The following is a 16,215-nucleotide window of genomic DNA, read 5'->3' on the forward strand; positions in this document are numbered from 1 at the left end:
ATAGAGATGGTAAAAATTTATTTTTTGGCATTTCAGGGGTTTCTCTCTGTGAGAAATAGTTTGGAGACAAGACTACATTTTTCAGTGGGCTGTGTACTGGGTCACCTGTGGGGCACACAGGTTTTCAAAGGTAGTAGCACATAGGCAGGGGGGCTATGAGAGAGGAGGAAGTTAATGATAGAATCAGCAGGATGGTGGTGGAATGTTGTGCGGTGTGATGTGATGGTCTTGGGGGAAACCCTTATTTTTCCACATCAAATTTCCCTAGGGGGGAAGAAACTTCTGCTCCTTTTTCCAAGAGGGAATTGTATTATAGCAAACACTTTTGCTTTCTTTTTTTTTTTTTTATATTGCTCTTTTTTTTTCATATATTTATTTTATTTATTTATTTTTGGCTGCATTGGGACTTCGTTGCTGCACGTGGGCTTTCTCTAGTTGCGGCGAGCGGGGGCTACTCTTCATTGCCGTGCGCGGGCTTCTCGTTGTGGTGGCTTCTCTTGTTGCAGAGCACAGGCTCTAGGCGTGCGGGCTTCAGGAGTTGTGGCTCACCGGCTCTGGAGCACAGGCTCAGTAGTTGTGGCACACGGGCTTAGCTGCTCCACGGCATGTGGGATCTTCCTGGACCAGGGCTCAAACCCGTGTCTCCTGCATTGGCAGGCAGATTCTCAACCACAGCGCCACCAGGGAAACCCACTTTTGCTTTCTTTCCCTACTTGCTTCCATTGGAATCACTTTACCAGTGGGTGGGATTACTTTCCTTTAAAACAAGATACAGGTTCAATGCTGGCTTTCTTTCTCTCTTGCAATGCCTGTCTCATGGATCACTAAGAAGGGCAGTGGGCTTTCTTCTGCTACGTAACAAGATGGTGGGCATACTTGGGCAACAGTACCTATCTCAGGATGCTTTCCAAAGGCAGCCCTAGAAACCTATCATTCTCTCTGATCTTCTGATTCCATTTGTGAGACATGCTTTAGGCTGGCTGGCTATACGAATTTTCAGATCTAACTTTCTCCACAGGCAGGTCTCAGGGTGCACATTTACAGAGAGGAAGTTCCTAGTCTCATTTTCGGTCTAGTTTTAGTATGGATCCCTGCACTTTGTGGGATATTAGATACTTACCTCATCCAGGTAATAAAGATGACACTCTAATGAGATGCTCATTTGGTTCCTTGTGTCTATTCTCAGTCGGTTAGAACCTGGAGAAGATGGGTGATTGACATTCCATGGCCTTCAACATTCATGACCATAAATTCAGAAAGACTGCAAACATGATGATATGCTTGGTGTCTGGGTTTCCTCAGGAAGACGATGAAGGGCAAAGTTTGTGCCATGTAGGCATGAGGAGACAAACTTAAATGGAATGCAGAAAGCAAGAACTTGGTGTTCTATTCAGATGCCTAATATCTTCATAGTATTCTGTAACCTGGAGCTGCTAACTTCTGTCCCACAGCCTATCACAGTCCCAGTTATGCAGAGTAACTGTAGAGCTCAAGATGGAGAAAGTAGATATTTTCCAAATCCACTCCCTAAATAACAGAGTTATCCTATCTTAGCTCAGCTGATAACTTGATGCTATAAGACATCATCTTCTCCTCTTCCTCACTGCAAACAGACCTTGGTATGCAGTTCTAAGATTGATCTTGATTCATGTTCCTTCACTTTATGTTTCCAAAGGCTTCTTATACTTGCTTTGTCTTCTGCTTTATCTCCCTTTTCTAGTCTCAACCCCTAGTCCCTTCTTTTATTAGTCAACCCCAAGAGGAGTGACTTGCAATAATTCTCAACTTGCTAAAAAGTATACAGAATTACATCTGTGTATATCAGACTTTAGAGTAAGGGATTCAGAGCTTCTGCAGGAATTATAATATCTAGTATATATATATTATGCTATTATGTACCAGGAACAATACTAGATTCTTTACTTTGTCTCATTTAATCGTGACTGGTTTGTATGTGTATATAAAACATATATACAATAATATCTAACAATATGTAATATACATGTATAATGATATATATATATACAATATATATAACATGTGTATATATATACAATATGTTATATATATAAATAAATAAAAAGAGAAAAAATACTCTAGTATTGTTCCTGGTACATATATACATTTACTATAATTAATACTGTCCATTGAGAATAACAAAATAGATTTTGATGAAAAAAAAAGGTTCAATTAGAAAAATGTGGAGAATAAATATATTTTTATTTTTGTTATTAAAACAGAATAGAAATTGATCTCAAATTTATCCCCATACTTGATTTCTAGCTTCAATTATGCATATAACTTAATGGACTAAGACCATATTTCATCACAGGCATACAATATAAGGCCAGTGGAGACCATCAGACATAACTTCATTTTACATACGTGCCAACTGAGATCTAGCCTGTGCAATTGGTTCCCAAGATTTTCTGGCTCTTTCCACTACACACAGCTGCAAAATACCTTGATGAAATCTGGATGTTTAAAAAAATCTGAATTTTTTTTTTTTGGCCTCTCCAGATTTTTGGAAGAATGTTTTCACTTTTAATTTGCATGTTAGTTCCCATGCAGTCAAGTCTTTGTCTTCTTCAACAAGAAACTATGATGTAACTACAAACAAAGAGTTTGAAGTTGAAAACTGGCTTGGAGTATCATATACCACTAGAGTACCTGGAACTGTGGAACTGATTCTTGGAATAAATCATTACTAATGGTTTCCCATTGGGGGTTGACCCTCCTGATCACTAACTCAGCCATGATGAAACATTGTTGCTTCTCAAAATTGTGGGTTATTTTTAGCTCTGACCAACTGAATACTTATAGTATATTCTGGGATACATGTGTTTTGCTTAGGTGGCACCATTAGGAAAGTGGAAGAAGGATTTCTGTGCGCCATTTTCAAAATGAAATTAATGGCTCCTTACCTCTTGTTTCTTTAACTGGTCTGCTAGTCCCAGTATATCAGGGATCATATTATTATCATATATAATATCATATTATTATTAAAACAGATTCACAAACAAAAACAAAACAAAAACCCACTAGCTCAAAATCTACTTCCTTCAGGAAGCCTCCCATAAGCAACCACAATATACCTAACACTTTGAACCATTCAAATAAAATCTCAGAATACTAAATTTCATTAAAAAATGTTAACATATACATTTGTTGTTACTTATCTCTGAATGTCCTTTAAGTTTTCTCCAGTTATTTACTTAAAATTTCCGCCTATAGCAGGCAGTCATGGATTTGAGTCTTGGCTCACTTTCTAGCTCCATGATTTTGGACTAATCAGTGTTGTCATCTGTAAAATAAGGATAAAAATGGTACTCATCTCATGGGATTGTTATGAAGGCTGAGATAACATGAAAAAAACTTAGCATAGTACCTGGTACCTAGTAACCGCTCATCAAATGTCTGTGATAATTATTGTCTGTCCATTTTATTTTTTCATGGGGGCAGTAAGGTATATGGGGAAGAGCACGGGCTAGCAGTGAGTCAGTTCTGTGGTCCAGTTCTGTCAGCCACTTACTATGTGCAGCATCTTGAGAAATTTAATTAACCCTCTGACCCACTATTTCCTCATTACCAAAATGGATATATGGTAGTAATACCCAGTTCACTGAATTGTTGTGAGGATAGTGCCCATTATGTCCCTTTCCTCCCAACTGATTATCAACAAGTTAACATTTATGAAGTCTATTCCAAGGGCAAGGCAACGCACAGGGTGTCACAGGAAGTTTCAAAAGAAAATAAATGCGTGTTCTCCATCGCGGGCAAGGAGAGCAGCTAACAAAATCAAGCCAACCATGCACAATGAATTGCTGATGAATATGCAAATTAAAGTGGGTGTCTAATCCATGCTCATTTATATTTTTTCCCTGTGTGAATGTGTTAGAATTTTCAATGAGAGCCTTTTTCCTGGTATTTTCACAAGTCAGCAGATCCTCAAAGCCCAACTGAAATAGAGGACTGATGAAAGACCTTAGAAAAACTGGAACAGTCACAAACCATTCAGTGGCCAGTGTCACAGAAACTAGAATAAAACAAACCTCTTCTTTCTAAGCAAGGGCAGGTCTCAGTCGTCTCTGGAGGTAAACGGAAGGACGAAAACCGGTCCAGTCACCCGGACACCGACAGAAGCGGTGGCAGAAGGGCTCCTTCCCAGCATCACCAGCCTCCCATCCCGGACATGGAGGATTTTCCTCACGCGTCGTGACTGACCCGAGGCGTGGCGCCGGCGCCCGCGCGGCTGAGGAATCGCAGCGGCCCGGAGAACTCCAGTCCTCACACGGTTAAACCTCTCCCAAGGAGACTGTAAGAAGGAGGGTCCCCGCCCACGAAAACCAGGAGAATCTCGTCCCGGCGCCCCGCCCCCACCGCCTCCCCTCCCCCCCACCGCCTCCCCTCCCCCCCACCGCCTCCCCTCCCCCCCACCGCCTCCCCTCCCCCCCACCGCCTCCCCTCCCCACCCACCGCCTCCCCTCCCCACCCACCTCCTCCCCTCCCCACCCACCCCCCCAACTCGGGACGGACTCACTGGCCGCACCTGCCCGCGCGCACACGCCCCCCGCGCGCCGGCCGCCCCGGGCGTCAGGCCTCGGAGCTGCCGCCGCCGCAGCCGACGGACCCGGGCGTCCGCCCTCCCTATCCCATCCCCGAGCCGCCTCCGCCACCGCCGCCCTCGGCACGCGCCCGCCGCGGCTCGTCCTCACCGTCCGGCCTCGGCGCGGGCCGCGGCCGCTAGAGCCGCAGCCGCCGCCGCGCTCCTCTCCGCCGCGGGCCGCGGACGCCGCCGCCTTAACCGCCGAGCGGGCCGGGCGCTAAAGCTGAGGAGAACCCGGGCCGGGGCGCGAGGGCGCGCGGGCCGCCGCCGCCGCCGCGGGCGTTCGCGGTGCTCGGGCTCAGCCGAGGACGGTCTCCGTCTCCTCCTCCGACCTCCTCACTCCTCACCATCCTCCTCCCGCTCCTCAAAAGCACCCCCGGTCCCCACCCCCTCACGCCCCGCCCGCGGGAACCAGGCCTCGGGAATTCAGAGGAGTGGCTGTGAGGGCGCGTCGCAGCTCCCAGCTCGGCCAGACCCTCTTCCAAGACATGGTCTGATTCTCATTGTGAAAGCTGCGCCGCGAAGAGGAGCGGAGAGTGGTGTCCCCGGCTGGGGGCTGCACGCATCTCCCGGTGCTGAAGCTCTGGCATTATCTTAGGGTGGGGCGGGGAGGGCCCTGGATTTGGGGGCAGTGGGGGTGGGCGGGGAGGAGGACCCGAAGGGGAAAGGACTCTGTGAGGGAGTCGGCGAGAGACTATGGGGAAGGACCAGGAGCTGTTGGAAGCTGCTCGCACTGGAAATGTGGCTCTGGTGGAGAAACTCCTGTCTGGCAGGAAAGGAGGGATCCTGGGCGGTGGATCCGGACCCCTGCCCCTGTCTAATCTGCTAAGGTAAGGACTGGAACCGGCTCCGGGTCTGCACACCTCGTTGTGCATTGTGATGGATACGTCCTGCTCCTCATGGTTATTGCACCTGGTGGCTGCCAGCGATTCATTCTTAAATTAGGTAGGAAAACAATGTGTGTATGGAGAGGAGGCATGAACCTCCCGGTCAGATTGATGCCTTAGATTCTCTGAGTAATTTTAAGATAGCCTTCCATCAATGCGTCGGTAGCTACTTTTCTCTGAGCTGTGGTGCAGAACTTATACATGTACTAGTGTTGCTGGAAGAATTTCTGCGTTTCACTCGCTTTACATCAGTGTTTATTATATATTTTCTGCTTCGAACCCGGCCTTTTTTTTTTTTTTTTGTCTACTTAAATGAAATTGGCAAAGAAGTATTGCGTGCGTGCAATTATTCTGCGAAAGCCACAGCCTTTGGTTGCTGCTACCCTTCTCTTGCAGAAGGCATTTGCTGTGCTGTGGGATATGATCCCCCAAAATGAAGAAAGTGAACCTTCTGATGAGATGTCATCAGTACCGGGTGTGTGTAAAACTTGATGAGGCAGGTTAGGCAGCCCCAGCAGCACTTTCAGCCACCTGGACATGGCTGAGTGAAACTTGGTTATTATATCTCAGGATGAAGGATGCCAGGTCGGGATTGGGAAAGTGTATATGGAATATAGTAGAGGCCTTTTAATGGGAAGATGTTCCAGGTGAGACTAATATTGCTTGGAGAATCTTTCTAAGATGACATTTTTAAAAAAGTCAAGGTCTTTATTCAGCAGGCAGTACCTTGGAAATAGCAGGGTTGATTTGCATATTTGAAAAAACAATTAAACGTTGTTTGATGGGCAAATGAAATCAGTTGTGAGGGAGGAAGCCTGAAGAATATTCACTAGATAAAATTCAAGGAAAGCTATTTAGTTTCTAAAATCATGGCTATTCAGTTTACCCTGGATATTTTTGGAGGCATCAATCATCATTCATATCTTCACCCTAAAACATCTCTTAGACAGCTGAACTGTACTTGTAAAAATTTTTTAAGCTCAAATGATTTTCTTTGTTTTTAAAAACTGTTTCTTGCTACTCTTGACAGGTGCTTAATACAAACTTTTGGGTGATGACATTGTGTTCTTTACACAAGTTTTCATATGTTGTGGTGGTCAGATAAAGCAGTTATTTACAGTCCTGGCCAATAGGGTAAATGAGAATATTTCTATTACAGTGTAATGACTTTAGTTGGAAAATAGTTGATAGGATTTTAGAAAGCTCCACGTGATCATCTATACTTGTTGACAATGACATTTTATTGGAATGACAGTTCACTTCAGAACAATGAATATTTATGGGACATTTTTTTCATTAAGTCTTAGAAGTGATGCCTCTTGTGTGTACTCCCTTGTTGAGTAATTTTCACTTTCAATCACAAGTAGATGGCACTTCTTTTCATTTTTTCTACGTCCTGTAGAACCTTGACTCATTTTATTATCTGGACTGTTGCCATGTCACTGTTTTAATTTTTCAAAATAGCTCTGCTCTCTGTAACTCCATCGGGGATTTTGAATCTAATAATGCCAGCCCCTTCCAGATTGCTCTCTTTAGGAGATATGAGGGAAAGGAGATGTAAGGTAAAGGACTGAGTTTGGATGTCATTGCTGTTGTGAGTATGTATGTCTTCTTCTACAAAGACTGGCCAAAGAGCTAAATCACATCCTCCAAAAAATTTTTTACAAGTATCAAATTGAAATATGTTTTTAAAACATGTACTTCAAATTTCTTTGTATATTTCTCATTTGGCTCTATACTTTGGACAAAGAATAGAGTATCATTTATCATTTCTAATTTTACTGATGATACAAATAAGGGTCAAAAGAAAGTTAAGTACTTCTGGTTTTCAACTGTGGCATGTAAAGAGCTTAGAAGTCATAAAAAAAAATCACAAGTAGACAATGTGTACATATTTCAGATTATAGCTCTAGTACTGCCCTTAGTCACAGGTAGTGTATACAGAAGCAGTTTATTTGGCTATAGTTTTAAATTGCAGGTAAAATAAGTATGTTTGCCAGTGGATCATATCAGTGATAAAAATAATTATGGCTAGAAACCTATATCCTGAAAGAGGTTTCTAAAAATAATCAATTTCTTTGGAAAAACACTAAAGAATTCTTTGAGAACAGTGAGAATTTTGATTAATTTCATTGAGATTAATGGTGTTTTAAAAAGCTTATCTTTGTGATAGAACTTAAAGGTAAACATATTTTAAATACCTTCTCAGTTGTGCCATTTAAAAAAAAGAATAGATGTCAAATTTTAGGAATAGAATAGCAACTATTTAATGTTGGTAAACATAAATAAAACATCAAAATTTTGACCCCAATGTACTTCTTGAATGAGAGGTTTTCTCTTTTGCTGGTTTTGTCAGAGGTAGCAATAGTAGCTCTACAATGAGAATGCACATAGAAAACAAAACAAAACAAAACAAAAAACCTAAAAAAAGTGTGTTCATTAGAGTAGTTTGAACCAAGCTGTAAAACATCAAAATCAAAACCAATAACCTTTAAACTTGCATTTATCTATCTCATACTGAATAAATAACTAAAGCAGTGCCTTTGAAGAAAATGAGAATTGAAATTATATTCTTTGGGTGATTCTTTGCATAAAATGAAATTCCTAAAAAGGCACATTTTATTTAGCTGTCACTTTATATCACAAATGATTGTCATCAAAAGTTTATTTACAGGATAATAGATAATTATCCCTTTTCCTTCAAACATAATGACACTTCAAAATTTTAAACTATTTTGGAATGAATTGTGGAATAGGTTTGGTACTCCCCTGCCCTACTTTATTACTTGTGTTGTGTAGTAATAGGGTTGGAACCTGTGCTAAATGTGTGTGTCATCTCATTCAATTCTTGTATCAACCTTAAGATGTTGGTCCTCATTTCTCAGATGAAGGACTAAAGAGATAGGAAGATTAAGAACTTGCCTAAGGTCACATAATTAGTAATGGCAAAGATTTTAAGTTCTGTGATTCAGATTTGCCTTACCGCGTCTTAAGTCTTACTCATTGAATCTGTTTTATTTGCAGAAGTTTAAGGTACATGGCCAATTAGATAGTCTAATCTGAACACTTTTTTGCTATGAATAATAATTTAATTTAAAAATCCTTAAATTTTTTTTTTTTTGCTTAAGAAAACCCAAAAAACAACTCATGACTGCCCTTTGAGGGATCAGTAGATAAAGACTTTTCTGAAGATGCTTTTGATCACATATTACCTACTAAGTGAGCAGTAACTGTATGATGGGGAATCAGGTGTGTTTGGGTGACACTGTGATTTTTAGCAATAGTAAAAATGACCTTGAATAAATATAAATATGTTTCTGAGCCTCACTGTGCTCTTCTATGAAGTGGAAATAGTAATAATACCTATCATATAGGGCTGTTGTAAGGATTAAATGAGGTATAAAGAAATTAATGCACATTGGTGTTCATCATTGTGCTGTTATTTCTCACACAGCTTTAAAGCACTTGACTCTATTCTTTTTTTTTCATTTTAGAAAGCTCTAATGTATTAGTAAACCTTCCCTTCCCTTCCATTGAGCTGAAATCTTCCTTTGTTGAACTGCTACATTTTGTTTTTAGTTTTAAATTTTGGAGCTTTTCAGAATAAATTTAATCTCAACTTCTATGTAACAATGCTTCAACAATTTTAAGGTCTTTAGTGCCACCTCTTCCTACTTTCATTATCAAGACTAAATATCTCCATTTCCTTACCATTTTGTTGACTCTCTGTCTTAAGGCCTTAATTACTAAGGGTTTGGCTTCACATTATACTAGGAGTAAATTTCTGTAGTAAGTTTTCCATTAGAACCACAGAATCTTAAAATGGAAAGGGGCCTTTTCATCCAACTTCTTACTTAGAGAATTTACCTCTAACATCCTTTACCAGTTTTTCCAGTTCTGTTAAACCCTGCAACGGCTAGATCCATCCATTCCATTTTTGACTGCTCTAATAATTAAAAAAATTCATCTTTTATTGAGCTGAAATTCACCTCCCTGTAATTTCCAGCAGTTGGTACTAGTTTGGCTTTATGAGTCAATACAAAGTAGCCAGGGCAGTTCTTTAGCTAATATTTAGCTATATTGTTTTCTTATAAATCTATTTTTTTCCCAAGATTTTAGCAGCCTGTTGTCATGTGGCAATAGAGCATAGGTGGTAAGAACTTACATTTTTATACTTTTCACTACCCTCTTTTTCTTCTTTCATATTCTCAAATTTTTCAATGACTCTTCAAATGTGGTGACCAGAAATGAACAAAATGCACTAGGTGTCATTTGACCAGTATAGAATATACTGGGACTTGATATATTTGAATTAAAAAAAAAGTTACAGAACGGCATTTGTAGTATGATCCTTTTCTTTAACAAAGAATAAGTGTGTGTGAACATTTATACTGTACATTAAGAAGTCTGGAATGATAAACACCAAAATGTAAATAGTATTCTTTGTTGAATGGTGGAATTGTGGGTGATCTTTATTTATTTATTTATTTATTTATTTATTTATTTATTTATTTTGGCTTATCTGCATTTTCCAATATTCTACAGCGAACATGTATTGTGTAATGAAAACCTCTAAAGAACCTCTCTTCAGATTGGTATAAATTTAAAAATGACAATCTTTATGCTTGGTCTTCCTACTAACATCGAAGCCACTTAACAGAACTATTAGCCAGCTGTTTCTCTCCAATATATCTGTTTGAATATTATGAGGTATTTTATCCATTGCCTTTCTATATTCACATTATGTTCTGTTTGTCATTCCTTTGATCTACCCCTGTAGTAGTAAGTCTATAAATTCCACGAAAGTTAGGCTACTTTGTTATAGCTTGTTTCTGATAGCGAACCATTGATGATGCCTAGTATTGTGCAAATTCCTTCTACCCCCTTGCTTCTAATTCTTTTGGGTCTGGATACTTAGATTCATTTAAAGCAGCTAAGTGTCTCTTATGATCTCTGTCTTTTTGGAGCTTCAGTAATCTCCTAGCATTATTTGTTTATCCTTTCTGGTTTGAAAATGATTCTCACTAGGGATAAGAGCAAAGTAGAAGTTGGGAAGAATCAGATTCTTGGTGTTGTTAGATGTCTTAGGAAATTCTCTTGTGGTCTAAAACCATCCACAGTTTTACTCTGTGAGAGATTAAAGTTACATTAGCTGTCATAGCAGTGAACTTCTATTACTTCCCTCCTCTTTTTCAAACTTAGCTGAAAAGGACATTAGCCTTTTTCTAGGGCAAGTGTACAACTTCACTTTTGTGTTTTCAGTTTTACCTCTCGCCACCCTCTTTCATCCTTAAAAAAATCTGAGCTCACCAGAGCTCATTAGAGTACTCAAATTGAGTTGCTTCCCTCCTTTTCTTCCTTCATATTATATGTGAAGTTTCATTTTATTTAACATATCTTTCATGAGACAGCTGCAGAGCTTTTTAAAATCTCTCTCTTCAGCATAACTACCTTTTAATCTAAACAAAAATAATTCCCATTTAAACTGTGTTAAATTATTTCTTTTTTTAGTCTAGATTAAGAATTATTTGTACTTTGATAAAGCAGTAAAAAGTTTGTTAATACCTCAGATTTACTTGATTTTCTTAATGCCTCGAAGAGTCAAATACTATGTAAAGTGTATTTTGTAAATTCTTGTTGAACATAAGGAATCCAGTTCTCAAGACTCCCATGTGAAGAAGTATATCAGTAAGAACTGAAGAAAAAATAATCTTGTTATCAAAGGTATATAAACCAGAGAGCTTATAAATTTTTCAGATTCAGGATTCAGTTCATGAAGTTTTTGGTGATGGATACAAGGAGATAAGAGGCAACTTGGAAGTATTGTAATTTTCACAACTATTTGGGCAATTGTGGTTATTGGGACTCCGATATAAGGTACTCATTTCCAGGGAAACTGTATTAGTTAAATGGAATAAATCACAAATAGAGCAGTTAAACTGCATGGAAATGTTATATCTATAAAAATAGTCAAGTTGCAAGTGGGTTATCTATTTTAGATAGTAATGGTGTTTGAAGTGGTGATTGCACCATTATGTTCAGGGAGCTGTGTCTGCCAGAGTGAACAGTGCCAGCTGCATGATGGGGAGTGAGGAGAGAGGAGAGGGAATTTTGGTATTGACCTCTTTCTCAACTAAAGGGTTTTCAGCTCCCTCTTCAAAACTGTGAGGCTGATGTGTAGCAGGGAATTAGGACAACCAGCTGGTGACTACTCAACCTGTCTGTTTTTACATCGCCCAATTCCTAGTGCATCTCAGTGGTTTCTTACAGTTGCAGATGAGTGAAGTAAGTCTTCACTGACATTAATGCAGAAACTTACAGTATTCAGTAGTGTGCCTACTGACCTTAGCAATTTAACCTCTCGGGTGACAGTAAACACAATTTGATTAGTTCAGTTGTATACTGAAATAATTTACTTAATTATGCATTTGAGGTAATTTTGGAAAATTCTTTCAAAGAGCCTATTTTAGAACATTTTCCTGAGTTTTAACTAGAAATGGAAGCTGACTATAATTCAAATCATGGGTTAGAAAAGATTAATTTCAACCTACAGAACCTGAAGCTATTTAACATTTAATGCATTTCAGTGTGTCTTTGGTTTCCATTTTGAACATATTGCAGCATGGTTTTAATTAATTAAAATATGATGAGTTTTGGTTATTCATTATATGTTGATATGAGAGATTATCTTACATTTGAAAAAGCAGGAATTTACACAGAAGACTCATCTGTGTGCCAGTTCTTTCTCTAGTCTGTGATGACATGGTCATGTAAACCATATGGCAGCCAGAGGCACAATGCCAGTTGACAGCCCAATGCATTTTTTTGTGTAACACAGATCTAAGAACTCTTCTTAGCGTCCGGTTTTCTTCTTTTGTGTCAGTAGGACAGCAGGTGAATTCTACGTTTGTGTTAAACCTGGGTGAGGCTTGCAATTGTGTGATTTTTTGAGGGTGAATCAAAATATATGGTCAAAGGATAAATTTTGTTTTCCTCATTTCCTTCTACTGTAATCTCCAAAGTTCACCTCTGAGAGTGTTTCTTATATATAGTGCTTTATTATTTAACAGCATATCTTTACGAATCTGTCTATAAAATGAATTTTGATTCAGTTGTGCTGTAGAATTGTTTGGGTTCTATTGTGTTGTGAGAGCAGCTTTAATTAAAGTGGTTAATTACTTCTAGTTAAGTGAGCTGAAACAATTGGCCTAAACTTGTTGCCCTTAAATTGGATCATCTCTTGACTGATGGTTGTGGGCATAAACAGCCAACCTCATTTCTTGCTGCCTGCTTGATATTTCTATTCCCTGCACCCCATTTCCTCTAACCCTTCCTGCTCAAATTTCTTTTTCTAGAAAGAAAGTCTCTTCTCCATTCTAATTAGTACAGGTTCAACCTGCCTCTAGTTTTTGTGCCAACTGTCCCTCTCCAAGAGTAGCAGATTTTGCGTGAGGAGTAGAGTTGGGGTGGGCTGTGTATAGTGACAAGTAGATTAAGAAGAACAAAAATTGGACCTTCAAAATTGTGGCGTTTACAGAGTTTGCTTTCATCATCTCTAGTTTCCTGCATATCTCAATGTTAATTTCTCCTCACATGTCATGGACTCAGTGCCCTTGTGCCTTTCCTAACCTTACCCCACCACCAACAATTATTTGTGGGTGCTGACAATTCATATTGAAGTATGATTGACTGGTAAAGGGTTTTAGGAAGAGGAAGCTCTTTTAGTATTTTCATTTAAAGAGGAAACAAAACTTTAGGCCAAAATACTAAAGCTATGGAACTCTAATGGCAGAGTTGATGGAGTGGATTTTTCAGATTTGCAGGAGTGGGTTGGATAAAGGTGGTCATTTATCCTTTCTTCTTACAAGGCTGGTGCTGTAGAAGGGGAAAGGGATTTGATTGGAGACAAGAGAAATAGGATAGCATAGGGCTGGTGCTGGAAAATCCTTTTTTTTTTTTTTCCTACTTAATTAGTCCCTAGAACTTTTTATTGGATATCTGTTATATACTGATCTTAGGTATCAGCATATGGTATATATTTTGCCTATTTCCAGAAATTATTCCTAAGATGTTTTCATTTATTATAACAAAGATATAGAATAGAATTGTATAAGAGCTTTAATATCTAATGTGGTTTTAGATTCAAATTCTTCCACATCCATTTTCTTATTATTAAAAAAATTCATGTTGTAAGTTTACTCAATATGTAGGTTTTTTCCATAAACCCATGTTTCACTACTGGGGAGGTGTTTGAAGTTCTGTCCCCTGGATCCCAATTAGCGTTCTTCCACACTAAAGTTTTCTTTTCTTTTTTTCTTTTTCCCCCCCAAATTAGTATTTAGCCACTTTGAATCCTTGTTTGATACCTCTAGTTACTAATCTGCATTTGAAATGTTTCATGTAGCATATAAATATGCTGAATTTAGTATCTTATGTTTTGAATATACTAAAAAACTGCTATATTTACTTAGAGAATTATCCCTGTTTTGTTTAGATATTTTACTTCTAGTATGGAGGCATGGGAGTGAGTGGGAGTTTGTTTGTGGGGAGCTGCAGGAATTATGCAGAGATGTTCTTTGGCATGGTAAACTCCATGGTGGTGGAGTAGCCTAGAACAGAGTTGCTTCCTGTTGGCTTGCTTTGGCTAGTGACCAGAGTGGTCTGTTACTCTGAATTTCATAGAAACTTTGGTGACATAATGGAGAAGGTGAAGAATTACAAACAAATGCCTGTAGAATAATGGGAGAATATTTAACAAAGAGTTAATACAGTGTGATATGTACTGTAATGGAAGTCTCAAACAATGCTACAGGAATGCCAGGAGCAAGGAGGAGATACCTTTAGTCTGTTTGGAGGAGTAGTCAGGGGAAACTTCAGAGAGGAGGTGATTCTTGAATCTTGTTGAATGAGTAGGAGTTTGTCAGGTTGACAATTTGCAGGAAGGGTGTTTCAGGCAAAAGGAACAGTATATTTAATAATTGTGTGTGAAAATATAGAATATATATAATGTGGGATATTAGAAGTAGTTTGTTACAGAGCATGGATATGAGGTAAGTCTGGAGATTGAAGTACTTGTGTGCTGCCCTTAGGAGTTTGAATTTTAATCTGAAGGCCATGGAGATCCATTGACTTTTTGTTTCAAATTTTGATATGTTACTTATTCATTTATGATAATAGCATGACTGTGTTTCAGAAAATTGAGTAGAAGAGTAAAAATCATTCCAATCCTATTGCTAAAATAACTTTTTCCTATGTATGTTTAATGTAGTTGCTATTAGATAGAGTGTACAGTTTGAATCCTGAATTTTTTGCTTAGTAATATATCAAACTTTTTTAGTGTTATTCCAAAGTCTTCATAATCATTTTTTATCACACCATAGTATTCCATTTAATGCAGAATTTTCATAGACCTCTTCCATCAGAATCACTCCTGGTCGTTTGTTAAAAATATGCATTTCCTATTCCCATCTCAGACTTACTAGGTCAGAATTTTGGGGTATAAGTTCTGGGAATATGCATTTTACAAGCTTCCCTAGTTTAATTGCTGTGTTCTCTGTAAAGTGTGAGAACCACTGATCTGGTGATGTATATACCATTACTTAAACATTCTCTTAATACTCGATACTTGGATATTTTAACTTACTTGTTATTATTATAAGTAATATTTTGATGAACATTGTTATACAAATCATCTTTTCCATAAAATTTTATTCTTAATATACATTTCTAGAAGTGGAATCACTATTCTGAAAGGTATTTATTATTAACTCCATATTTATATATGGGGTAAAAGCGCAGAAAAATTGAATAACTTGCCCAAAGTTACAAAGCTAGTAAGTGACAGATCCAAGATTCAAATTCAGGTCTTTCTGATCCCAGAGATCTTTTTATTGTCCATGTTGCTTCCTTGTTCCATAGGGACCAATGTATGTCTTTGGTTAAAATATGAAAATGCCAATATGATTCCAGTATATAAATAGAAAGTACATTTTCTACAAAATTATATAGTAACGTATTTCAGATCTTGCATAGTTCTCATTATTTTTGCTTTTGCTCATCATACAGTTTCACATTATAGGCAGTATTTTGCTTTACATTTGTTTCTTTTTTTTATTTACCAAGTTTTAAAATTTTTTTAAATTTATTTTTATTTTTTTGGCTGTGCTGTGTGGCATGCGGGATCTTAGTTCCCCCACCAGAGATTGAACCTGCGACCCCTGCAGTGGAAGTGCGGAGTCTTAACCACTGGACCTACAGTGGTTAAGTAGGTCCAGTGGGAAGTCCTACATTCGTTTCTTGATGGCACGTAAACAGTAAACTGAATTCAATGTTAAGTTAGTCAAAGATGTTTTAAAATATTTCTTTGTCAGTCATCATTTTCACCTTAAACAGGGTGGAATTGTTTTATCCAAAATTTCTTAGGCACTTGATGTTATATAACTTCTGTTGTCTTCAAATGTGGTCTAATAACTTGTCAGATGGGTGTGATTCAGATGGGTATGATTTATATCTCCTTATTTTTTCCCTCTTACAAAAGGAGGAAAATAAAGTGTTCACCATAGTCCTCACTTAATAAACTTTATAATTTATCTCTTTCAAGCTGATAAATCTGAGCTCGTAGTTCTTAACTGAGCTCATTAACAACTCAGGGACCTCATCAAATCTAGTGTTAGGCTGTGTAGAAAAACCAAGGAACCAAGGCAGTTAGGACCTTCACCTCCT

At 38.5% G+C, this 16,215-nt stretch overlaps 1 protein-coding gene across 5 annotated transcripts in view; it reads left to right on the plus strand.

Annotated features, from left to right (window-relative positions):
• The first annotated feature begins 5,302 nt into the window (after positions 1 to 5,302).
• The window catches only part of ANKS1B (ankyrin repeat and sterile alpha motif domain containing 1B), a 1,182,139-nt gene continuing 1,171,226 nt past the window's right edge, over positions 5,303 to 16,215 (plus strand). For all 5 annotated transcript variants that reach the window (XM_061206227.1, XM_061206228.1, XM_061206229.1 and 2 more), the window contains exon 1: positions 5,303 to 5,436. In XM_061206227.1, coding sequence (XP_061062210.1) covers positions 5,303 to 5,436 — 134 coding nt within the window. The remainder of the gene's footprint in view (positions 5,437 to 16,215) is intronic.

Source organism: Eubalaena glacialis, chromosome 11 (genome assembly GCF_028564815.1).
Source record: "Eubalaena glacialis isolate mEubGla1 chromosome 11, mEubGla1.1.hap2.+ XY, whole genome shotgun sequence".
In the NCBI taxonomy this organism is placed as follows: domain Eukaryota; kingdom Metazoa; phylum Chordata; class Mammalia; order Artiodactyla; family Balaenidae; genus Eubalaena; species Eubalaena glacialis.